Source organism: Mus musculus, chromosome 14 (genome assembly GCF_000001635.26).
Source record: "Mus musculus strain C57BL/6J chromosome 14, GRCm38.p6 C57BL/6J".
Lineage (NCBI taxonomy): Eukaryota > Metazoa > Chordata > Mammalia > Rodentia > Muridae > Mus > Mus musculus.
The window spans coordinates 4179854-4204184 of NC_000080.6; the positions used below are offsets into that span (position 1 = coordinate 4179854).

General features: G+C 44.0%; 1 protein-coding gene across 5 annotated transcripts; it reads left to right on the forward strand.

Moving 5' to 3' along the window:
• The first annotated feature begins 1997 nt into the window (after positions 1-1997).
• Positions 1998-23984, forward strand: Gm2974 (predicted gene 2974). Of its 5 annotated transcripts, XM_011244777.2 has the most exons (7): positions 2746-2807; positions 14055-14152; positions 17433-17564; positions 18297-18459; positions 19410-19541; positions 20217-20399; positions 23909-23984. In XM_011244777.2, exons 2-7 carry the CDS (start codon positions 14059-14061, stop codon positions 23982-23984), a joined length of 780 nt encoding a protein of 259 aa, XP_011243079.1. In that variant the 5' UTR covers positions 2746-2807; positions 14055-14058. The 5 variants fall into 5 exon arrangements, 4 of the variants coding, with proteins under 4 accessions (XP_011243080.1, XP_011243082.1, XP_011243083.1 ...); XM_011244778.2 differs by lacking the exons at positions 2746-2807; positions 14055-14152; positions 17433-17564; ... (2 more) ...; positions 20217-20399; positions 23909-23984 and adding exons at positions 1998-2374; positions 7532-7682; positions 11207-11308; XM_011244780.2 differs by lacking the exons at positions 2746-2807; positions 14055-14152; positions 17433-17564; ... (2 more) ...; positions 20217-20399; positions 23909-23984 and adding exons at positions 2000-2374; positions 7532-7682; positions 17137-17272.
• Positions 23985-24331: the final 347 nt, after the last annotated feature.

The following is a 24331-nucleotide window of genomic DNA, read 5'->3' on the forward strand; positions in this document are numbered from 1 at the left end:
CTTAGGAAGTGGATGGTAATGTGGAACAGAGGACACACCCCACAATCTCCTAAAGTGTACTGTTCCCTGAGAAGGAAATAAGGTGAGGGGGAGGGGCGGTGGCAGCAAGACTTTCCTAGAGCCCTTTAGTCTGATTAATACACACAATGAATGAAAACAGTCATGCTAAAAGTAGTGCTCTTAGGATGGTCTGGTAGTAGTGAGATCAAACAGTATTTTTAGGACATCCTTAAAACACAATGACTTGGAAGAGTTGAAAAACAGAACTAGTTATACTGTGCATTCAGGAGCAAAGAGAACACTTTTATTATACAGGACAGAATTTAATGTTATAAGACAATGGAGATGGTATTCTGTTTCTTGCTTTATGTTTTGAATTGTTTTATGTGAGTGTGTGCCTGCCTGTCTATCTGGGCACCATGTTCATGCAGGTACCTGAGGCCAGAAGAGGGTATTGGATCTTTTGGAACTGGTGTTACAGGTAGCTGTGAGCTGCCCAAGGTGGGTACTGGGCACTGAACGTGGGTCCTCAAGAAGAACACTGAGTGTTCTTAGTCACTGAGCCATCTCTCCAGCCCCTCCACCTACAAGACACCAGTTCCATTTATACAGAATCTGCTATCATAACCAGACCCCTTCCTTAGGTGCTCATGCAAGTTAGGACTTCAACGGGAACTGGGGAGATACCAACACTTAGAACATAGAAACAGCTGTATATGTAGTCACATTAATGAAGCAATCTGGATTATAACCCTGGCTCTGGGAGATACACAGGTCCCTGGGCAAGCTGCATTCTTCTTTTCCAGTTTTAATATCTTTTCTTTCTTTCCTTCCTTCCTTCCTTCCTTCTTTCTTTCTTTCTTTCTTTCTTTCTTTCTGTCTTTCTTTCTATAAAAAAAATAACGTATGTGTGTGTTTGAGACAGAGACAGGGACAGAGAGAGAGAGAGAGAGAGAGAGAGAGAGAGAGAGAGAGAGAGAGAGAGAGAGGAAACACAACTTTTTGGAGTTGGGTTGCTCATTCTGCCAGATGGGTTTGGGAGTCTGAAAGCAGGGAGTTTGCTTTGGAGCACCCACACTGGGTGCCTCCTAACTCCAGCTCTAGGGGTACTGGATGCTTCTGGCCTCCATGAGAATTCACACTGCTGTGCACAAACCCACACACAGACACAGACACCCAAGTGAAAAAGAAAAGTCAAAAAATGTAACAACATGCTTGAAAAACAGCAGTTCCCTTCTGGTCTGGGATAGCTCAGTTGGCCTAGAGGAATGAAGGGCTGGGTTTGAGTGAGCCCCAGTGTTCATCTGTGATCCCAGTGCTGAGGTAAGGCAGCATGGTCAGAATGATGGAGATCTGTGAGTTATCATCTGGCTGCTAACTAAAAGCAAGGGAGGAACTTGTAGACTGCTCACTCACCCCACTTAACCCTCATTCAAAGGACAGGCTACTTAGGCAGCAGGTAAGAGGCCACTGAACAAAGCATAGTCACAAACAAAGAAGACCCAACATTCCAAGGCCCTTTTAAAGGAGAGATTCAGGAATGCAAATCTAGTCTGTCAAGTCACAGAAAGTGAGGGTTGGAAACCATCCAGTGGCTTAGCTCTCCCGACAATCCTTAGTGACCTTTATAGGTGTAGCTCCAGTGGAATATTAGCCTTGGAAGTTAGTATGACGTGGGAGCATGCTGGATCAAGTATGTGTTTTGAATTCTCGGTTTCAAAACGTGTCAATGCATCTGTCTACCAGACTAAGGGCCAGGAGATGCAGGAGTCTGAAGTCCATGAGAGAGGAAATGATCCATGCAAATGCAGTCACTCCTCTGTTTGCAACTAGATGGAAACTGTCTCCACAGCCAGTAAAGATGATTTCAGAAAAGATGATTGAAAAACTTGCTAGTTGCAATTTTCATTTTCTTTTTCCCAGAGAGCAGCAGGAGAGACAGTTGACATTTGAGCTGTCTCTGAACTGCCCCTGTCCCTAATTGGAGTTGAGAGCTCACAGGGAACCACAGACCTGCTCCTTAGCTGGTTTTCTTTTCACAAAATCTTTCAGCCATAGAAAATGAACAAAAGCAGGGCTCCCCAGCCAGCCCAGCCAGACATCCCAGCTGCCAGAATAGGTGCTTGGAAGCGGCTCAGGGGCGCAAAGCACAGCCTTGCTCTGTTGAAGCCAGGTACTGTCCTGGGCAATTGGCTCCAGGCTCAGCTCAGGAGGCAACCACCTGGAGCTACAGGCACCCGAGGCAAGGAATGCCTGAAGGAAAGGGGCCAGGTCCTGCTCACCCCTCGTGAGCTACTTGTCCCTGACACCCCTGATGCTCCTGTTGAGCCTGGGTCCTTGGCGAAGCTTCCTCTTTTAGCTGCACCACCACCAGGTGCCTGTGACCACCTGGTGGCTGCTTTCCTTTCCGCGCCATATATGGCCTGGCAGGGGGGGGTCACATGCATCCCGGGCCGCCGGCCCGGAGGGGTCGCTGGGGAAGGGGCAGACGGCGGGAGAACAGGGGAGGGGGTCGGAGGCAGAGACAGGAGAGGGGTGGGGTGGCGGATTCTGGGGCCATGGGAGGCAGCAAAGGCTCGAGGAGCTGAGCGCTCACCACCGCGCCATGGAGCTGCACTCATGCGGCTGCGGAGGTGGTGGTGGAGGAAGGGACCCACGCGGGGGGCGGGGGGGGGGGGCGAACGCGTCGGAAGCCAGAGAGCGCCGTGTCCCTGGGCTCTGTCGGTCAGCGGGCGCGGGCCGGCAGGATGGAGCCGCAGCACGTGCGCCCCATGCTTGGATCCCAGAGCCCAGCCTGGGAGGAACCGGTGAGTACCGCGCCCGTGCCCGCGCCCACCCCTCCCGCTTGTCCTTGCTCCCCGCCTCCCCCTCCCGGCCAGGTTCCGTTCCGGAAGCGGTCCGGGATGAGGTCCCCAGCTGCTTCACAGCCTGGACAGCGCTTCCTCCCGCGCCCTGGCTCCTCCTTGCTCGCTGCCCTAAGCGCCTTTGTCTGGTCGGCCTCTGGATCCGGAGAGGACCATTTCCGCGTTTCATCCTTTTCTCAGCTTTGCACTTTATTTCCTAGAGTGGCATGGAGGCCAGGGAAGTGGAGGGGGCTGGGTTGCGCGGTCAGCGGGTGCGGCCACGAGGAGAGGGAGGTTCACCTCTTGACCACGCGCTGGCAGTCACCTGGGCACGCAGGTTCCCGAGGACCGCCGCCTGGGAAGGCCCGCGGCTGCCAGAAGCCCAGAGCCACGCCTCTGACTCGGGTAGCCTAGGCTGCCCTGAACTGTTCTGAGGGTCAAGGACCTGACCAGGGATCCAGCCCCAGATAACTTCGCTTTCGCCTGGATCTCACAGCACACGCCACGCGCAGATGGAGTCACTTTTGGGGCTCAGTGTTGCGTGTGAGAAGATGCGAGTCGGGGTCTTTGGATTTATTCCCTAAAATCCATTAACTTATTTCTTGCACCTCAAACTGAACCTTCTGTTATCCATCCATCCATTCAGGGATTCCTCGCAGGAATCCCCGCCCTGCGTAGACCCTTGTAATCTTGAGTGGGCAATGAATTTTGGCCCTGCATACCCTATCTATGTATTTCTTACTCGTTTTTGATTGACGTTGTGAACCGTCTCAAAAGCCTGGTCCAAAATTTCTGGCTTCATCCCTGCTGAGGTGCTGTTCCAGTGAAGTTGTCCCAGGGACTTCCTGAGTCTGCTCAGGTGCGCCCTCTGCCTGTTGATAGCTTGTAGGTCAGGGGTCAGGCTTGCTTCTTTTCCTACCCTTAGACTTCCAGCCCTTTTGCCAGGGTACAATTTACTGCCTCCTGCTTCCTGACCTTTCACGAGTGTCCTTCGACTTTGATCCATCTGCCACTGCGTTTGTTTTTGTGAGTTTGCACGTTAGGTAGCCCATCTGCTCGTGTTCTATTGCGATCATTATTAGGGAGTAAGGTGTTCTTGGTTAAACATAAAATACAGTCTTGACATTTTAGATCATTGGGAATGAAATCCAGCGACCTGTTTTGAACTTTACTATATAAAATCTTATCAGCTTCCACCACGTACAGTGGGAAGCTCCAAGTTATGTGTAGTGCTTTTTGGGTGCTGAATGCTAGGACTTCACCGCAGTTAGAAAATTAGAGAACCTCAGGCTTTCTTCTCCAAAGTGCTAAGAAACAGAGTGCTTTCTTATTCTCCTAGAAAATCTTCAGTACTCGTCTCGCAACATGAACGTTTAAAGCTAAAACCTTCACAGAGATGTGAGATGGAGTAGGAGCAGTGGCTAATTGCTGAACTCTTCAAAACTTGGCGTATATAAGTGGCTAAGGCATTTTATTAGTTCAGCACATATTCTTATCCAACACCTGTCGTGTTCTGAGATTGTTGGGCAAGCTGTTAACTCTCAGACAAGCGTTGTCCCCAAGAACCTTACTTTATAGCTGAAGGTTGACATCTATCCAAGTATGTGTCATAAAAAGTTCTCACGAGGGATTTTATTCAGAACTTTGTGTAATGACTACAATATTTAAGGATTTTTCAAATGCTTTATATAACTACATAAGAAAGTTGTGTTACCTGAACGACTAAAAGAGGAGTGTATTCAAGAGAAAGCAAGAATGTAGTAGAGGAAACAGCTTTAAATGTTAAATTTTCTGGCATGGGGTGCAATGGGGTTGACGATTTAATCTAAATATGTTTTGAAGGAACACTGGGTCCATCTGAATCTGTGTTGTTTATGTTTGGGACAGAGCATCACACTGTAGGACAGGCTGCTGTGGGATTTACCCGGTAGGCCAGGCAGGCCTGAAACTGCATGCCCTGCTCTTGCTTCAGCAGAGTACAAGGCATCATCAAATTCCCCAAAATCAGAGTCTTTAACTTTGATTCAGGGATCTCAAGAATCTGAATGAAGTGAGTTCTGGTTTCCTTCAGAATGAATCGATATGACCGTCATGCGGCATGCTATACTTAGAACATTAATTGCTAGTCTATATATAATTTTAAGAAGCCACACTGTCTGTCTGTCTGTCTAACACACACACACACAGACACACACAGACACACTGACACAGAGAGAGAGAGAGGGGAGCGAGAGCGAGAGAGTAAGAGAGAGAGACAGAGAGAGAGAGAGAGATATCAGATCTAAGCAGTAGAATCACAGCTTTTTGAAGCCCCAACTCTGTGTGCTCAGAGACTCTCATTTTCAAGCTTTGTGTGTGTCCCCTCCCCCCATTGCTTCCTAGTAGGTGGCACAGAACAAGCAGCTGGTACATGCTCTGGCAACCACAACTAGAGACCCAGCTCCATGCCTTTCCCACCAAGATATATTTATCCTCTGAGCCAAAATAAATCCATACTCTCTTAAAACAAAATGAAAGAACAACAAAGAAAGCAAACCTGTTTTCACTGGGATTCCAGTTCTGAGTTGGTTTTTCAAAAAACTTTCTTAAAATTTAAATATAGGGAATTTAATATTTTACCATACAAACTTGACTAAATGGGATTACTGTGTTATCATGGCATGTGGCAACATGTATGCAAGAATTTGCTCTCTCTCTCTCTCTCTCTCTCTCTCTCTCTCTCTCTCTCTCTCTCTCTCTCTCTCTCTCTCTCTCTCTCTCTCTCTTCCCCTCTCTCCCATCTATGATGTATTTTTCAGTGAACACAGTTTGAGTTTCAAGAAGATTGGATCTTGTAACAAAGGGTATATTTTAATGTTTGAAGCTATATGTGATCATATTGACTAACAGCACACATGTGGTCCAGGCTTCATAAGAGAATGACAGTAAAAGAGCCATTAGCTAGAATCCAAGTACCTTCTGCCCTGCTTTCTATTAGAGGTAGGGACCAAAGAAAATGTTGGGACACAAGTTGAAGTAGGGGAGAGAAAGGAGGTGATGGGAATGCCTGGCCTGGTTCTGCCTGCCTTTAATTTCAGCACTTGGGAGTACTCAGAGACAAGTAGATATCTGTGAGTTCAAGGCCCTGCAGGCTCTTCCTGGGTGTGCTTCCAAGCATCAGTACTTGAGGCAGGTGTTCCTTCTGCATCCATATTCATCCTAATCTGAATTTTCAGGAGTATTTTATTTCACATTTAGATGAATAGGGGAATTTTGAGAAAGAAATGAAACATTCCTGGGGAAATTTTTGAAAATAAACAATCAGTTCCCCATGGGGGAATTAGTAATGAGTTTCCAACCAATCTAATGGAGGTCTTTGGAAGGAGGAGGTACTGAAAGGATTCCCTTCAGTGTTAGGAGTGGCTCCTGGAAAGTGCAGCATGAATTGTGAGGAGAGCTAGTTAGCATGGTTGCAGTGTCAGCTCCCCATGACATCAGCAGTTCCTTCCCTAGACATTCTTTTGTATCCTGGAGAGGCCTGGCATGGTTTGAGATGTCACCTGTGTTGTGGCAACACCAACTGCACTTGGACCACTTTATGCACTGCCTTTCCTAATCATCCATAGATATGTTGGCTAGAGGAAGGATGCTACTTAGGAGAAAGAATGGACACAAGTGAGAGGAAGAAAGATGACCCTTGACCCTCAGACCAAAGCATCAAGAAATAAATGGTCCTTGAAAATGCGCCACCATAAGTATTGGTCAGAAGATGGGAAAATTCCTGAAGGAGACCACAGTCTGTTTCTGGGTCTTCAGGAATTGGGACTCAGTAGTTAGTCTCTCTGGGAAGCTTCTGGCCTTCCCTGCTTGTCATGGATCCTGAATTTGTCAATGATTACAGGACATTAGTTTGTCCCAGATCAATGAATTTTTAAGGCCAAAGCTGTTGTCCTGGGAGTTTCAGGCTTCTGCTCTTACAGGGGAAATGGGTTTGAACGGGACAAAAGTGAAAGCAGCAGCAGGCAGAGGACTGTGAGTGAGATGTCAGCACCTCAGGGCTGGGCATCACTGTCCTTTACCCCAGGGACTCCATTAGGTGAACTGTCTGTCCAGCTCTCCTAAGAAGGAAAGAAATTGGCTTCCCAGGGAAGACCTTTCATTTCTCAGATGTCACAGAAGAACGTCTCTGAACAGTGTTCCCTAAAAGTTGCCCACATAGGTAGCAGGTGTGGGTATCAGTTTGTTCTCTAGTCTAGCCACTGGACTGTCAAAATAGTGAGCCAGAGTAGAGACTGGTGCTTTCTTGCCAACTCTGGGCACACTGGGCTCTCATGCAGCTGACTTGGTGAGTCTGGGAACACGTTGTGCTCTTGCACTGTTTTTCCATCCATAGTCTTGTTTCTAGAGTGACCTGACAGGAGATATGGGCATCTCCACACCATCTTGTTGCTTGTGGGCTATGATAATTTTCTGATGGTTTCTATACCACAAGCTTATGGACAGTACTGCCTAATTAAATCATACGCAGCTATGAATAAGCCTGAGGATCCTGTCCTTGGTCACATGATGCATGTGCAAAGTGAAGCGAAAGAGGAATGACTGGGTCACATGGATTCCTGTTTTGTAAGATGTCTGTATAGGACTCAGTGTTCTGTCAATGCTCTGTACCTTGACAGTATGCATATTCACTTGTGTTCATCTACCCATAGGGGCTGCTGGTGTATCACCATCATCCCCAACACTCCTGTTCAGAAGATGGGTGAGGAAAGTGGAAAGTCTAATCAGTCAGCCGATGACCAGTGGGAAAAATGAGCTACAAGATCACCTGATCTTCATCAGTGAGAAAGCTTTGCACAAGAGGTATTTTTCATTCTGTCAAACATCATGGTCAATTTCTTGGGTCTATGGTATGGCCTACAATTTATTCTTATTAAATTTTATGGTACTGGGAGACTGTAACTCCAGGGTGTCACTGTGCCCAACCTTTTCTCCCTAAACATTCTCACAGGCTGAACTTGAAGTCAGAGCAGGAGTGAGCTGCGGACATAGGGTATTCTATTTTTTTTATATGAAAATGAAAGCCTACAACTGAGGGATTGAAGAGGATGTGATGTCTCAGCATGTATTGATAGAGGCACTGACATGTGACCGTTTGAGTGAGATATTAGTTGCTGTGAGGTTTTGATTGATTGTTTGCTTGCTTGAGTTCGTTGTTTGTTTGTTTGCAAAGCTTTGTAATTGTCTGGCAGGTGTTGCTTGCTGAAGCTTGCTATATCACCAGGAAAGCTTGGTCCCATTTGGTCCATCCTGATACATGATGGAAGGTCTTGGGCTCATTAATACTCTTCTCAGATTTTGGGTCTTATAAACAGAATGTCCTCTGCATTTCCTCTGGATTCTATTTCAATTGTACTTTCTCATTCTCCCTGCAAACACACCCTGATTCTGTGTGCATGCATGTGTGTGTGTGTGTGTGTGACTCTCTCTATATTCTGGTCATAAGGGTATGTGGTAGGACCTGAGGAATTGCCTGCCTTACAGTCTGCTGACAATGCCAATGCTTAGGACTGGAAACCATACTTCAAGCAACAATGCACTTGCATTATGTGTTCAACTTGATGAAATATTTGAGTTCTGTGGTGAATTCACCATGACCTCCTCATTCTGGGTAATTCTCCCTGAAATGTGGATTATATAGTTTGGCCAAATTCATAGGACTAGGCCAAAGATCAAGAGTCCTTGTTCTGAAAGAAAAAAAAAAGGAGAAATGTCCTCATAGTTTCTGTATACCCACACCTGTGCCATAAACTACTGAGAGTTTAGAGACCTCGTCTGTCCCTCCAGGCCTATGCGGGAGCTCAAACAACCAGAACTCTAACCACCTGGACACCTAGCCTCTGGAGACCTTTGGACAAGATAGCAAGATTAATAATCTTAGATGATCCTAGTACATAGGAGGTAGAAGGTAACATACTGTGAGCTTGGATAGTTCAGAATCCACCCTGGATTCAGGTGACCCTTGAAGCCTGTGTTCTTGGGACTCTTTGCTCTTGGGGCCAGGCCCAACCACAGATCAAATCCTTACTATGAAAAATTGAAAGTGGAGACTAAGCAGGTAATGTTGGACCTGCAGAGCTTACAGAATGTGTACACTGAGGCCTCAGAGACATTTGAATTCCTGGCAAAGAGAAAGGCTGCTATAGGTAACTGTCTGTCTTGCTTGGGAGCACATGAGCTGTAGAATTGCCATCTCTGCTTTTGATCCTGCACAGGAGACTCTCGAGCTCTGGTTCTTGCTTTCTGCCACTTCACACAGGAGCCTTTAGATTTTTCTGTTGTAAACCTGTGGGTTGAAACACTTTTTGGGGTAAAAAAAAAAAAGGTCAAAGGACCCTTTCACAGAGGTTGTGTATCAGACAATCCTTTATCTCAGACACTTCTATTATGGCTTATAACAGTACAAAAATTATAGTACCCAAGTAGCAATGAAAATAATCTTAAGTTTGGGAGGTCACTGCATTAAAGCATCCACAGCATTTGGTAAATTGAGAAACCCTGGTCTTGACAGAAGAACTATTTGTATCATGTGAGGTCTTCTTGACCCCCGGGGCTGAGTCAGGATCTGTAGAGAGCTAGTTACCAGCAGACCCATATATAGCAAGTATTCCCCTTGTTTCTCCTTTCCAATTCATAGTGCCTTTGCCCATTCCTTCGTGATGTTTCTCCATTAGGATGGACAGGTAGGGACAACTGTAGTCCACTTCTTCTTTTTAGGAAACATGGATCCCTCTTAGTGTTGGGACTTTTGGAAGTAGCATGAGTGTTTCTGGAATTTGCTGTTCTCTAATTTTTGCTTTCTGAGTGCAGCTCACCTAGATGTCCTGAGTTCTTATCTAGGTCTTCCTGAGAACCAGGGTCTGGTGGGGTTGATGGTGTTTCTTATAAGTTAATATGGAAAGGATAGCAGGGGCTTTGTATGCATTGGGTGTTTGCAGAAACCTGCAGAGCCACCTTCTGATGGAACTGAGTCAGCTGAAGAAGAAGGTAGACATGCTGAGGAGGCACAGGAATAAGAAAGTGCTGGAAGATGAGGCACTGGTGCTGCAGTACTTGTGGAACTTAAAGGGGCTCCATAAGGACCAATAGGAAGAGGCCAGTGACTTCCAGAGTCAGGAACAACAGGTAGAGACAGGCAGCTTTGTCAGGCTAATGGTTAGCTCCATCTGCCCTTGTAACTTCTAGAGGAGCTCATCCACCTACCTGTGCTTTCATCCATTATCTTACTCATCCACACAGCAATCTAAGTACATACCTCATGACAGCCAATTGTTCAGGTCTATGTCCAAGCACAAATATTTCTGGGGAATGACCTTCTTGTGAGAAAGTGGATTATCAGCAAGCAAATCCACCTCTGCTTAATACTTCAGCCCAAAGATGAGTACAGTTCAATAATACACCACACACCTACAGGGTTCAGTGCACAGAGCTTTAAGTGAGTGAAGTCAGGGCTTGTGGCTTATTTGCTTGGCATCAGTCATATAATTCACATGTGAGAAGCAGCTTGCAAGGGTGGGGGGAATCCCTTTGCAAATGCCAAATGAGCAGTTCTTGATGTCATATTTTTTGGGGTGACATGTGGCATTTCTCATCTTTGCTGTCTACATTTCAAGACAATCTTTTTAATCTGCCCAAGACAGACTCACACTGACTGAACTCTGACTAGCAGAGTGTTAGCCATGTTTATTGTCAATGAGGCTGGAGTATTCTCCTTTTCTGTAGATTGCATTCTCCTGTTGAATGGATGACTATGGATGTGGTTAGGGATTCTGACAAGCTAGGGACATGGTGTCAGAGATTTAAGATTGCAAGAGGAAATTTTATGCAACCACTTCAGCATAGTCTGGCCAAGCAAAGCATGCTCACCATAGCAATTGTATCTTCCACCTTTTGTTTAGCATAGTGTAAGATACCGCTCAAATTGCTGGTATGCTATAACTAAACGAATGTGTTCTTGCAGCACGAGGTGCTTTTTTTTTGGTATTTTGCTCTCATTTACATACTCTGTGTGTGGTGGATAGGCTGCGGATATGTGTGTTTTTGTGTGTGTGTATATTTTCTTTTTTGTATAGTATAGGCATGTGGTATTTTTTTTCATGCACTTTTTCATGCATTTTCTTCATTTTCTAGAAGATCTCATTGGGTTTCATTTTCAGCCTCTGTCTTGAAATAGTGTTTGCTCTTTCCCCCAGAAGCTCGCTGCTTTGCTTGCCTGGCTGATCATCAACCACTGGTATCCTTTGTAAACACTTGCATTTTTATTCCAGTGTGTGCATGCTTTTTGATACCCCTCCACTAAGAACACATACTCTAATTATCAGGAACAGGATAGTCTGGAGCAAAGGCTATAGTACTGCTGAGCAGAAGGACCTGGTCATGCAGAAGAAGAACAAGCAATAAAAAAAAAAATCTGGTCTTGCTTGGTTGTCTCTCAGATGAAGTAGGAACAAAGCCTGGGAGGATCCTGTGGAGTGACTTTTGTGGGCTTCTTTCTGCTCATGGACAACCTGATGGTCACAGCCAGAAAGAGAACACATCAGAGTTTACATGGATCTAGTCTTCAGGACCTTCTGTCCAGGAAACAATATGTTTGATACTCAGTGAGTGTCTTCCTCCATTCCAAACTCTCTGATATGTTATGAGCTTGCTGTTTTTGAACACACAGAGCTGTTCCTGTTTATAACTTTTAAGTGATGGGATTTAAAGGAGTGCATAACCATGGCTGGAAGAAACTACACTTTTATTGAGAAATACTGCCTGCAGACCTGAGATTGCCACCCTTGAACCCGGGTCTCTGCAGTTTCTGCCTATTTCTAGTGAATAGTGTTCTCTGGATAGAGAAGATTTAGGAGGTAGCTGGATGAACCCAGGCAGAGCCTCTGCTGCAGGGATGCCTAGAGCACTTCAGAGGAGTGTTCTGTAACAGAGTCCCATAAGAGCCAGCATACAGCATCCAGAGCTAGTCCTAAGTCTAACACATCATAATGAAAGTCATTTTTAAACAAACAGGATCACTTTCCCTCCCAGGTCCTTCCCTCCCTCCCTAACATGGTAGGGGGCAGTTGGTGTGGGGAGAGGGAAACCTGATCTGGTATTGGTAGAGGGAAAATGACTGAAGTCCTGATGTCTGGCAGAAAGAATGTAAACAGGCAACCTCAGGAAACTGGACCCCCAGAATGCACCAGAGGCAGTGTCTTTTGCTTTGCAATTTTGTGAGGTCCCATTTGTCGATTCTCGATCTTACAGCACAAGCCATTGCTGTTCTATTCAGGAACTTTTTCCTTGTGCCCATATCTTTGAGGCTTTTCCCCACTTTCTCCTCTATAAGTTTCAGTGTCTCCGGTTTTATGTGGAGTACTTTGATCCACTTAGACTTGAGTCTTGTTTAAGGAGATAAGAATGGATCAATTTGCATTCTTCTACATAACTGCCAGTTGTGGCAGCACCATTTGGTGAAAATGCTGTCTTTTTCCCACTGGATGGTTTTAGCTCCCTTGTCAAAGATCAAGTGACCATAGGTGTATGGATTCATTACTGGGTCTTCAATTCTTTTCCATTGATCTACCTGTCTGTTGCTGTACCAGTACCATGCAGTTTTTAGCACAATTGCTCTGTACTACAGCTTGAGTTCAGGCATGGTGATTCCCCCAGAGGTTCTTTTATTGTTGGGAATAGTTTTTGCTATCTTAGGTTTTTTTTATTATTCCAGATGAATTTGCAAATTGCATTTTCTAACTCAGTGAAGAATTGAGTTGGAAGTTTGAATCTGTAGATTGCTTTCATCAGGATAGCCATTTTGACTATATTAATCCTGCCAACCCATGAGCATGGGGGATCTTTCCATCTTCTGTGTTCTTCTTCAATTTCTTTCTTCACAGACTTGAAGTTCTTATCATACAGATCTTTCACTTCCTTAGTTAGAGTCACGCCAAGGTATTTTATATTGCTTGTGACTCTTGTGAATGGTGTTGTTTCCCTAATTTCTTTCTCAGCCCGTTTATCCTGTGTGTAGAGAAAGGGCATTCATTTGTTTGAGTTAATTTTATATCCAGCTACTGCACTGAAGCTGTTTATCAGGATTAGGAGTTCTCTGGTGGAATTATTAGGGTCACTTATACATACTATCATATCATCTGCAAATAGTGATAGTTTGACTTCTTCCTTTCCAATTTGTATCCCCTCGATCTTCCTTTGTTGTCGAATTGCTCTGGCTAGGACTTCAAGTACTATATTGAATAGGTAGGGAGAAAGTGGGCATCCTTGTCTAGTTCCTGATTTTAGTGAGATTGCTTCCAGCTTCTCTCCATTTAGTTTGATGGTGGTTTTCTGTAGATTGCATTTGTCATGTTTAGGTATGGGCCTTGAATTCCTGATCTTTCCAAGACTTTTATCATGAATGGGTATTGGATTTTGTCAAATGCTTTCTCAGCATCTAATGAGATAATCATGTGTTTTTTTCTTTGATTGGTTTATATTGTGAATTACGCTGATTGATTCGCGTATATTAAACCATCCCTGCATGCCTGGGATCCAGCCTACTTGGTCATGATGGATGATTGTCTTGATGTGTTCTTGGATTCGGTTTGTGAGGATTTTATTAAGTATTTTTGCATCCATGGTCATAAGAGAAATTGGTCTGAAGTTCTCTTTCTTTCTTGGATCTTTGTGTGGTTTAGGTATCAGAGTAATTGTGGCTTCATAGAAAGAATTGGGTAGAGTGCCTTCTTTTTCTATTTTGTGGAATAGTTTGAGGAGAGTTGGAATCAGGTCTTCTTCGAAGGTCTGCTAGAACTTTGCACTAAACCCGTCAGGTCCTGGACTTTTTGGGGCTGGGAGACTATTGATGACTGCTTCTATTTCTTTAGGGAAATGAGAGTGTTTACATCGTTAATCTGATTCTGATTTAACTTTGGTATCTGGTATCTGTCTAGGAAGTTGTTTATTTCATACAGGTTTTCAGTTTTCCTGAGTATAGCCTTTTGTAGTAGGATCTGATGATGTTTTGGATTTCCTCAGGTTCTGTTGTTATGTTATAAAGAACTCAAGTAGATAACCTTCATAAGAGCTAAGAACACAATCTAAAAATGAGGTAGAGAACTAAACACAACATTCACAACAACGCATCTTGAATGGCTGAGAAGCACTGAAGAAGTGTGCAAAGTCCTTTTTTTTCAGGTAAATGAATATCAAAATGACCCTGAGGTGGTGTCCAGCGTTATACTTTCCAGTGAAGAATGCTAAGATCAAAAAAACTCATGTGAAAGCATATGTTGGTGAGAATTTGAAGAAAGAGGAACATTCTTCCATTTCTGGTGGGACTGCAAAGTGCTATGGCAACTCTGGAAATCAAAATGGAGTTCCTCAGAAATTTTCAGATAGATCTACCTGAGAGCCAAGGACCAACCTTACTGGTGCATGGCCTGCTACTTTCAGTTTTCACTTGATGGCTTGTTACTCAGATTTTCTTATTGGGCTATGACTTTGCTCTTGTCTTTCTGATTCTCAAGCAGTTCTCTGTTCTTACACATTGTTTTGAGGTACCTCTAGCCACTGGGACTTATTTATACCTTCAAATCCCTCTAAATTGGGGGACTTCTAATACTTGGAGAAGCTGAGTGACAAAAGCAAAGTATGTTGAGCCCTTTGGTGTCCAGTGCACACGAATCTATGGGAGTTTAGATATAATAATCCTCTAGAACATTCTTTAGGAAAGCAGCAGTATGCTCTCAGGTCCCTGTGTGACCTCAGTTACCTTTGCCAGCTTTGTGGGCTTCTCTACTGCTGGTCTGAGAACAATTGGAAACTCCTGGAATAGATGTCTCATATCTCATTTCCTTTGTCCTTGTTAGTATACTGATGGGATTCAGTTTGATGGAAATATACTCTCAAGAATAATTAATAAAACCAGTGCTTCTTACGGACCATCAGGATGAAGTACCAAGTTCAAGGACAGTTCTGCAAGAACTGCTCAAAGACAGCCAAGTGGAACAACAAGAAAGCCAAGCAGAAGTCATTCATTCCCAGCACCCTCAGCACCTTTCTCCAGGACAGGGTCACTCAGCTTTGGTAGAAGAAGGGATGACCTGAGATAGCTGCCACATATTCCCTCAGAAAAGAAGCAGCCAGCAATATTGGGGAAAGAATATAGGTGTCAGGGGGCAGAAAGCAGAGTGTAAAGTGAATAAATAAAAAGATATCAATAAAAAATATTTAATTATTTAAAAAAATTGGACAGAATGTATTGTTCTAGTAACTCTAGTGTGTATACACAGGCAATAACTTTAACACCCAGAGAGAATAGATGTTGTAAAGTAGGGTGCCTTTGGTATTGACATAAACTAGGAACATAGCAAAGATAAATAAAAAAGAAAGATGTTTGTCCCATAGATCCATTATTCTCCTCAAGTCGAAGTGTTTGTGCTCACTTTTACCAGAACTCTGGAAACCTCTGTTAATCCAGGTCTCAGGGCTCATCCAAAGTACAGTCCTGAACCGGCTGTGGCCAAGTGTTCCTGTGTTGTTGGCTGACCTCTGCCTCAGGCTTCAGAGGCACTGGAGGGGCAGTTTTGGCCTTCAGGTGGCAGCCATTCCAGGTCCCCTACCATACCAGATAGCGAGTCTTCCACAGATGCCTGGCATCTCAAAAATAGAAGCTTGGGTATTTCAAAGATTGGGATGCCACTCTACAGTCATGATGAGTTGATTACGTGAGACCATACAAGTTAACTAATGTCTGTATGACTGTTTTCTTTATTTGAAAGTGAGTAATGAGATCATCTGAGGAGTGGTTGCTAAGAATAAAATCACTGATTAACATAAATGATAGGACTGTACAGAGCATGGGCTTAATATTCTGGGTCCAGTGCAAATAGCTGGGAGAGTTCAAAACAAAACCAATAAAAGCAACAGGAATACAAACAACAACAATTGTTTAAAACCCTTTTGAGTGCTGAGATTACTGGCATGTACCAACTGTGGCTAACTTTTTTTTGTTTTTATAATTAACAACCAAACATACAAACAAACAAACATCCCTATTCCAATTCCAGCAGTTTGCATCAGAGAGAGCTGTGTGACACTGCGTGCTGCTTCCTTTCCTCAGATAGCTCAGGTCGTCAGTCCTATACCAGGTCAGCTGGACCTAAGACAGTGTAGTTGAACTACTTGCTGTCACGACATGATTCTACAACAATCCATTTCTTGATAAAATTGAGCCTCTATAGAGTAAGCCCCATGTTGTTGGAACCAGGACCCTTTAGGCCAGCAAACACACAAGCCACCCTTAGTGAAAGAGAAAAGGAAAAATCACATTGGAAAAAAATATGCGCCCTAATTGTAAGAAAAAGCCCTCATCTTTGAAGCCATCACCTATCTCCCCCTGATTTTTGAGCTCTGCATATTGATATTGTGTGGCTCAAGAAGGTAGTGAAATTCAGATGTTTTCTGAAAGAAGATATACATGATTTTTCACTCTTAAACCTGTGAGGTTAGGGGGCACAGGTTCAGCAAAGCCAGCATAAGAACACAAAAGCCAGAGATGATAATGCCAAAGGGACAGCATCCTGACCTTATAGACACATTAAAATTGAGGTTTCATCTCAATTCAGGTCATTGCACTCCCAGCCCTACCTTCTGAGTATTATATTTGCTGTGAGTACAGTATGACGTTACAACCTGCAACACCCTCATTTCTCAACTTAGCAATTCTGGAAGACAGATATTGGAGAAGTAATTGCTATGAGGCTACAATGCAGTAATGTATAGTCCAGGATGACCACTACTCTCTGTTGCCCACTTAAATTGTCTGGATGTATTTGAGAATGGGAGCAAGTGCAGGATAATGTTTTGAAGAAGGGACAGCAAGTTAACCATTTATATTTGCCCTGTAGATGATTCCGTATGTTCAAAAGAGTAGGGAGTTTTCTTTGTAAAAGATAGGGTTGTAAACCAGAGATTTTGTGAAACTCATGTATATATACATATATATATATATATATATGAAAAAATGCCCTCTGTCAAGGAATACACCGTTAGAAAATATTGTCCATGTTTTGTACAATTAAACCTATAGGAGAAAGATATTTGCCTCTGTGAGACAGGAAAACCCTGGGAAATTGGAGTGTATGTCACATGAATTGACACAGCTGGTATATTTGCTGTTGTGAAACATCTACTACATCCACAGTCCCTAGAGATTTGGGTGCTAACAAAATCTCTTAAGCATGTCAGAGTCCTAACCAACGTTCCCCCTCAAAAGCACATGACATCTAATGAAGCATGAGAATTCTCCAGCTTTGGAAGGAGAGGTTGCCAAAGGGGATCACACGGGTCCATGAGAGGCTCCAGGAGAGGCACCCCAGAAAAGGACCAAGCTGGGCAGAACTAGTTAACAGGTAGGTCATGGCAGTTGCTAGTGACATCATCAGTAATGCCTTCCTTGGAGAATCTCTTGTATCTAGGATAGAACTAGAATCTTCTGTGTTGTCACCTGTGTTGTGGTGACAGCAACTGCCTGTGGTTCATCCCTTCTGTTTGCTCTGGGTTCACCAGCAGGAATGTTTTCCTGGCTGCTCAGGCTATTTCAGAAAGAGAATGGCGATGAAGGAGAGACCAGACCAACAGAGAAGGAAGAGGGAATCCTTTCTCATGAAAAAGAAAGAAGGAAATGGTTCTGGAGAAGGCACAGTGAGTCCTGGGCAGAGTTGGGGAACTTCCTGGTAGAGGTAGGCTTGAGCTGGGCCTTCCAGGAGTAGGTCTTACAAGCTGAAGCCTTGGACTTTGTCAATGTCAGAAAAAGAGTCAAGAATTTCTGATGATTAGTTTGACAGAGCCAGGAATTGACAAACCTGCAGCTACTTTTCTGGGAGCTATTTAATTTCATTTTGAGTGGCAAAAAATGTCAGGAGTGGGCACTATGAGAATAACAGTGTGTCCTTTCATGGAAGGGAGTTGAAGCACTTCATCTTCCAGATTACTGTAGGTAACCTGAGTCTCTGATGAAAAGAACAGAGAAGGATGCTCCCCTGGTCATGTCATGTGGTGAGGACTCAGACACATTGGATTTGAAGACACACAATTAATTAGTGCTTGATAGTGCTAAGCACTATGAACTTCAGGACTTCCCTGCGTCCCATCTGATATGACCTGACAATGTTCCCCATATCTTTATGTCTGAGGCAGCTTATACATTTCAAGGCAACCGGGCCTGTAACAGGGAGTGTGGCATATGTCTGACAATGGTGGTTAGGAAGAGGAACATAGCTTAGCAAACCAGCTGGAAGATAGCTTTTCTGCTCTTTTAGGAATTCACTGTCTTTATCTTTTCTCTCCCTCCATCTTCTTCTTGGGACTCAGAATGGTCTCCCCTGCCCCTGGGCCATCAAGTATGCAAATTCTTTTGTGTTTACCTATCTGCAGGGTCTGCTAGAAATACTTCAACCCAAAATTCCAAAATGACCAAGAAGAGATCAAAAATAAATGAACTAGAAGAACTGAAATTGGATATGAGGAAGATCAGCAATGACATGGAGGAAATGTGTGGAATCCTGAACCTTTACATGTATGAGGATTTGAACTACAGGTAGGAATTATGCCCAGTACCCTGTTGACTGTATTGTGCCATCTGTTAACCCAATTTCCTTCCATGAATGGAGTGCGTCATCTCCCATCATTCAATTAAGTAGCCCTGACAGGTGTTTAATTGTTGGATAAACAAGGTGCTGTGTGTTTATTATCATCTTCTTTTGTACTTGACCTTGGGGTTTTTGCATTCTGATTGTTGCTGTGAACAGCTAGAATGTCCTGCTCACACTTACTGTCTCTCAGTGTGTGAATGCAATGCCTGCAGGCTTCAAGGCTTTACTCTGATATTGTTCATTATATTCTGAGAGATGGCACCTGTCTGGATTTATTTGGCATTCTAATTGTGTCTGTGTGTGTGAACATAGTTGCGTGTGTTTTGTTCAGGACTGGGGCTCTGGGACCTTTGATGGGGTCTGAGGATTTGTGTGATGCACAGTTTGCAGGTCCTGTTAGTGTTGAGTCCATAGAGGTCCAAAGTGATCACCAGGGAAGTTTGCTCCTGGTGTTTCCTTGTTGTCACACAGGAATCTCCTGGAGGAGATGTGATAAAGCCTTTCTCCTGTAAATACTAGTTGTATCCTCTGGGAATTCACATAACAACAGAAACCAAGGAATGAGAATCCCTGCCTTAAAAATAAGAGGAAAGTCATTACAGATATCTACTGGACCCTTGCCTGTGGCACAGTGTAGTGTAAAATTGTCATAGAAGTACTCTATTCCTACATGCTTGCCTGGGAAGCCCTTGAAGGTCAGCTAGCTCCATTTGGTCTCCTGGCTCTGCTGTCCTCTGCCCAGGATAGTAAGTTTAATTAGCACCTAGGGGACCCAGTTTGAATGAGCCAGGATGTGGCATGCACTTGGCTTGGGTCGTACATGATATAGCCTGTTTGCACATGATTATTGATTCCTTAATTCAGCATATTATTTGCTTCTTGGGCCATGCCACAGGATGAACACTGAATTCAACATCATTAAATCACAACATGAGAAGACAATGTTGGATATGAATAAAATGATCCAGTCCATAATTGGTTCCATGCAGTATTCCAAGGAACTGATAGAAGATAACTATTCCTACAGGTGAGTCAGTGACACAAATGAGACCCCCAGAACTAGGCAGGGAATGCTTCTGTCCTTTTAGGACTTTGAACAAAAGCAAGGGTTCTGGTTTTATGCTATCTGTTTTTATCCAGGAACCCTGCCCTGAGGCAAGGGTCTTGGATTTGTATCTCTTGGACACAGGTGTCCTAAGTGTGAAGAGTGTCCAAGACCCTCCAATCTTTATTCTTCCAAATTCAAGATCCTCTACATAGAAAACTTTTCCACCTCGCTGGGAATATCCAGGAACCCTGAACCTCTGGGTTTCTGACCACAGATTAAAAGATCTAGGATTCCCAACAAAAATGTAAAGATTGCACACCTGTTTGGTCGTCTCACCTCTCTCAGAAGGGCTAAGCCCTCTCCCTGCTGAAGGTTTTATGGTACCACAGACCTATAATCAACCATGAGGAACATTTCCTCTTCTGTGATGTATATGGTGTACTCTTGGTGTCAGGGTTTTTAGAAGTTTGTTGAGTCCTGTTGAATATGGCTGGTATCTTGATATGACCTGCCTCTGTTTGGTGCTGCTATGTAACTGTGGACTCTTCTGGGGGCTGTCTGGGAATCAGGGCCCTTGCAGGGATCATAGGACTTGTAGGAGTGGCAAGCCAATGGAATCTGGCTGGGAATCACCAATTTTTCTTTGTGGATCAGCATTAAGGAGGACCACCTCCTCCGTGAGTGCACTCAACTCAACGAAAACGTAAGGATATTACTGAATGAGAACAGAAGGCTGCTGGTGGAGCAGGCTGGCCATAAGTGTCCTGTGGGGAAGAAAAGAGGTTCTCTGAGGAGGCCAGCAAGAACATCTGTGTCCCAAGTTCCAAGGAACAGCAGGTAGGATGATGTGTATCAGAGGCAGATTGCCCTCATGTCTAAACATAAACATAGACAATCAAATGTAATAGTCCACCAACTTCTCCAGGCACTCACCTATGTTTCCTCCAAGTGTTTGTTTATGTGATCATCTACAGGGCTCTCTGTGGAGGTAGCCTGGTTCAAGAAACTGCATATTTGGCATGCAAATGTTCCTGCTCTGCTATAATCACTAAGGGAGATAGGTTGATTAGACATCACAACACTATATGCCTTAAGTTTGAAGGGTGCTGTGTTGGAGCCCTTCTTGAGAATAGCAAGAGCTTTGAGGGAAGAAGTAAAGGCCTGTAGCTCATTTGCTTTACAGGGAACTTGTGAGATTCTAGGTAGGAAATAGTTTGCAGGGATGACAGCCTAGTTTAATTGACAAATAAGTGGATTTCATTACTGTCTTTTGGCGGCTTTTCTATTCCCCCCTTTTCTGCTCTATCTCAAAATGGTCTCTTCAGGCTTCATATATCTTGGTTCACACTGAGAGAGCCTGAGTAGCAGCTTGTCAGTTCAATTTTCTTTGAGTGCTGTTGGAGTGGTCATTCCTGGGCCTTAGAGTCTGGAGTTGGCTGGATGACCAGAGATGATAGAAAGGCTTCACACAGGCTCAGGTTTGGTGTGTGATTTCTGAGGCTTCATGAAAAAATTTCTTAATATATGCCCCCAAATTGGACCATTGTTAGATGTTTCCCTTCCCCCCCTCCCCCCAGACAGGGTTTCTCTGTTCACACTGGCTCTCCTGGAACTCACTCTGTATATCCTGCTGGCCTCAAACTCAGAAATCTGCCTGCCTCTGCCTCCCAAGTGCTGGGATTAAAGGAGTGTGCCACTATGACCCCGCTTCTCTCGTGCTTTTTATTCCTCTAAAATTATCGCAGAGTCCTTGGGTCTCCCTTGAAATATTACCTCTGCAAAGTCTGAATTATCTTGGTCCTGAACCATAACAGATACCTCATTGTTTTCTGCTCAGTTATGATTTTATGTGAATAAGTCTGTGTGTGCTTGTGTGTGTGTCTGTGACTGTGTGTCTGTGTGTTTCTTTTTGTGTATGCATGGTTTTTCCGACCTGTGTCTCTATCAGCCTCAGTGGGGGCTGAGAGAAATGAGGACCTTCAGACAGTTCTGGTAGTATAAAACTGGTTATGTCTGTTAGAAGCCATGTTCAGAAAGTGGAAAAGAAGTCCACTTTGACCCAGTGCTTCCAGAACAAGGAGGAGTTATCCACAGAGTCTAGGGTGCTCAGGGTTGTAGTGGTCCTCAGAGCATCCCTGAAGGAGAAGCTATCCTGATGTCCATCTGCTGAAGGATGAAAAGGCCCTGTGTGGTACAGCCCTTCCATGAACTCAGTGTGAGATAATCCATGCAAGCTTTTGTCCTTCTACTAGTCAGCCTTATCCTACTCAAAATAGCCCTGACACAGTCACATTCTGGGGAGAAAACGTTTCTTTTGGATCCTGGTTGTAGACAGTTCCTATTACTTTGGGCTCATGCCTTTGGACACCAAGTCAGTTAGGTGATGGAAAAGGGAGATCCTATTGGAAGAAATTGTTTACTTTAGGACAAGTCTGAAACAGGGAACAAGAACAAGAGCCTGGTCCACCACCAACATGTGAGCCTAGGCTGGGAAACAAACCTATTCTACACAGCCTTGGGAACTTGCTGAGCCAGATTGGATAATAGGACAAGAACCCTGATTCCCAGACCGGTTTATGAGTGGAAAGCATATCACTGACTGCGCTGCCTATATGCTATGCCCACTAAGTACCTTTCCCATTCAAGATTTGTTTTTTTATTCCTGCAAAGTATCCTGGGAGATTTTTATATTTGTATTAACCACGAAACTAAAAAGGTCACTGCAAAGCAATATGCTTGTATTGCATAAACACAAATATTATGTGTGTTTGAGAGTGTGCCCTGCAATAGTCATAGATGTACAGGGGTGTTGTTCTGTTTCTTCATGACCATCACTTTTAAGGTTCATTGCCCAGCCTTGGGAATATTTTTATTTAGCACACTCTTGCAGATTCTAGGAACCATGAATTACCCATGGGTATTGTGTTGTATGGTGTCTCTGGTTATTTGCAGATAGAAGATTGACAAGAGGAACCCTGTGAGGTTCCTGACTGGAGAAATAATCATAGCCTTCACTTCAGTTCAGGGCACGCTCCCACCCCATAAGGAATCCACATGGTTTCTAGGTTGCACACATCTCTCTTGAACTCACATTCAAACATTGCTATAATGTTATTACTCAATATAATGTACCCGCACAACTGGGGAAATGTGGTGTTTTTTAGAACTCCAGTATAATGTGTAGTTGACAGTTCAGTTTCTAGCAGTTTTTTTTTCCATTTTTTATTAGGTATTTAGCTCATTTAAATTTCCAATGCTATACCAAAAGTCCCCCATATCCACCCACCCCCACTCCCCTGCCCACCCACTCCCCCTTTTTGGCCCTGGTGTTCCCCTGTACTGGGGCATATAAAGTTTGCAAGTCCAATGGGCCTCTCTTTCCAGTGATGGCCAACTAGGCCATCTTTTGATATATATGCAGCTAGAGTCAAGAGCTCCGGGGTACTGGTTAGTTCATAATGTTGTTCCACCTATAGGGTTGCAGATCCCTTTAGCTCCTTGGCTACTTTCTCTAGCTCCTCCATTGGGAGCCCTATGATCCATCCATTAGCTGACTGTGAGCATCCACTTCTGTGTTTGCTAGGCCCCGGCATAGTCTCACAAGAGACAGCTACATCTGGGTCCTTTCAATAAAATCTTGCTAGTGTATGCAATGGTGTCAGCGTTTGGATGCTGATTATGGGGTGGATCCCTGGATATGGCAGTCTCTACATGGTCCATCCTTTCATCTCAGCTCCAAACTTTGTCTCTGTAACTCCTTCCATGGGTGTTTTGTCCCCAAATCTAAGGAGGGGCATAGTGTTCACACTTCAGTCTTCATTCTTCTTGAGTTTCATGTGTTTAGGACACATGCTCCACTATGTTCATAGCAGCCTTATTTATAATAGCCAGAAGCTGGAAAGAACCTAGATGCCCCTCAACAGAGGAATGAATACAGAAAATGTGGTACATCTACACAATGGAGTACTACTCAGCTATTAAAAAGAATAAATTTATGAAATTCCTAGCCAAATGGATGGACCTGGAGGGCATCATCCTGAGTGAGGTAACACATTCACAAAGAAACTCACACAATATGTACTCACTGATAAGTGGATATTAGGCCCAAACCTAGGATACCCAAGATATAAAATATAATTTGCTAAACACATGAAATTCTAGCGGTTTTTAATAGGTGAGAAACAATTCCAAGCTCAGGTGCTCTATGGCACTTGGGATGCACGTTATGATCTTAGCTGATAGGACATGTTGGTTTGTCCAGCTGAATAGAGTTGTTCTGGGAGAGACAGCTCAATTTACAAATGCTTAACTGGCCTTTGTTTCTTTCTTCCCTAAGTGTGATATAGTCCAGCAGAAAGCAGAACATGGCACAGACCACGACATGATCTCCCTCAAAGAGAAGTGCTGGAGGAAGAGCACTGAGTGTGCACAGGAAATACACCACTGTTGCCTCTCATCCCTAATAACCATGGCTGTAATGGGCTGTATGCTCCTCTTTTATTTTGTTTCTTTGGTATGAACAGGCCTTAATTTCATCTAGCCTCTGGCCCAGGAAGAGTGCACATTTAAAGGGACTCAGAGAAATGCTGAGACACATCAAGAGCTGCTGGGCATCCAGGAAGATTCTGAGAGTTTATATTTATCTTTTCCTGATGGGTCATCATCAATAATTACATGGAGATCAGTCAACAAAATTGTAAAACCTTGGATCCAAGTCTACAACATGTGTTTGCTTTGACTTGGGAGGCCATATCCTTCAGACCCACACT

Excerpts from the sequence above, each read along its gene's own strand:
- Gm2974 (XM_011244777.2), top strand. The coding sequence starts at position 14,059 with ATGAATATCAAAATGACCCTGAGGTGGTGTCCAGCGTTATACTTTCCA. Across the intron at positions 17,565-18,296 it reads ATGGTTCTGGAGAAGGCACA|GGTCTGCTAGAAATACTTCA; the intron begins GTGAGTCCTGGG and ends ACCTATCTGCAG. Across the intron at positions 20,400-23,908 it reads CAAGTTCCAAGGAACAGCAG|TCCAGCAGAAAGCAGAACAT; the intron begins GTAGGATGATGT and ends AGTGTGATATAG.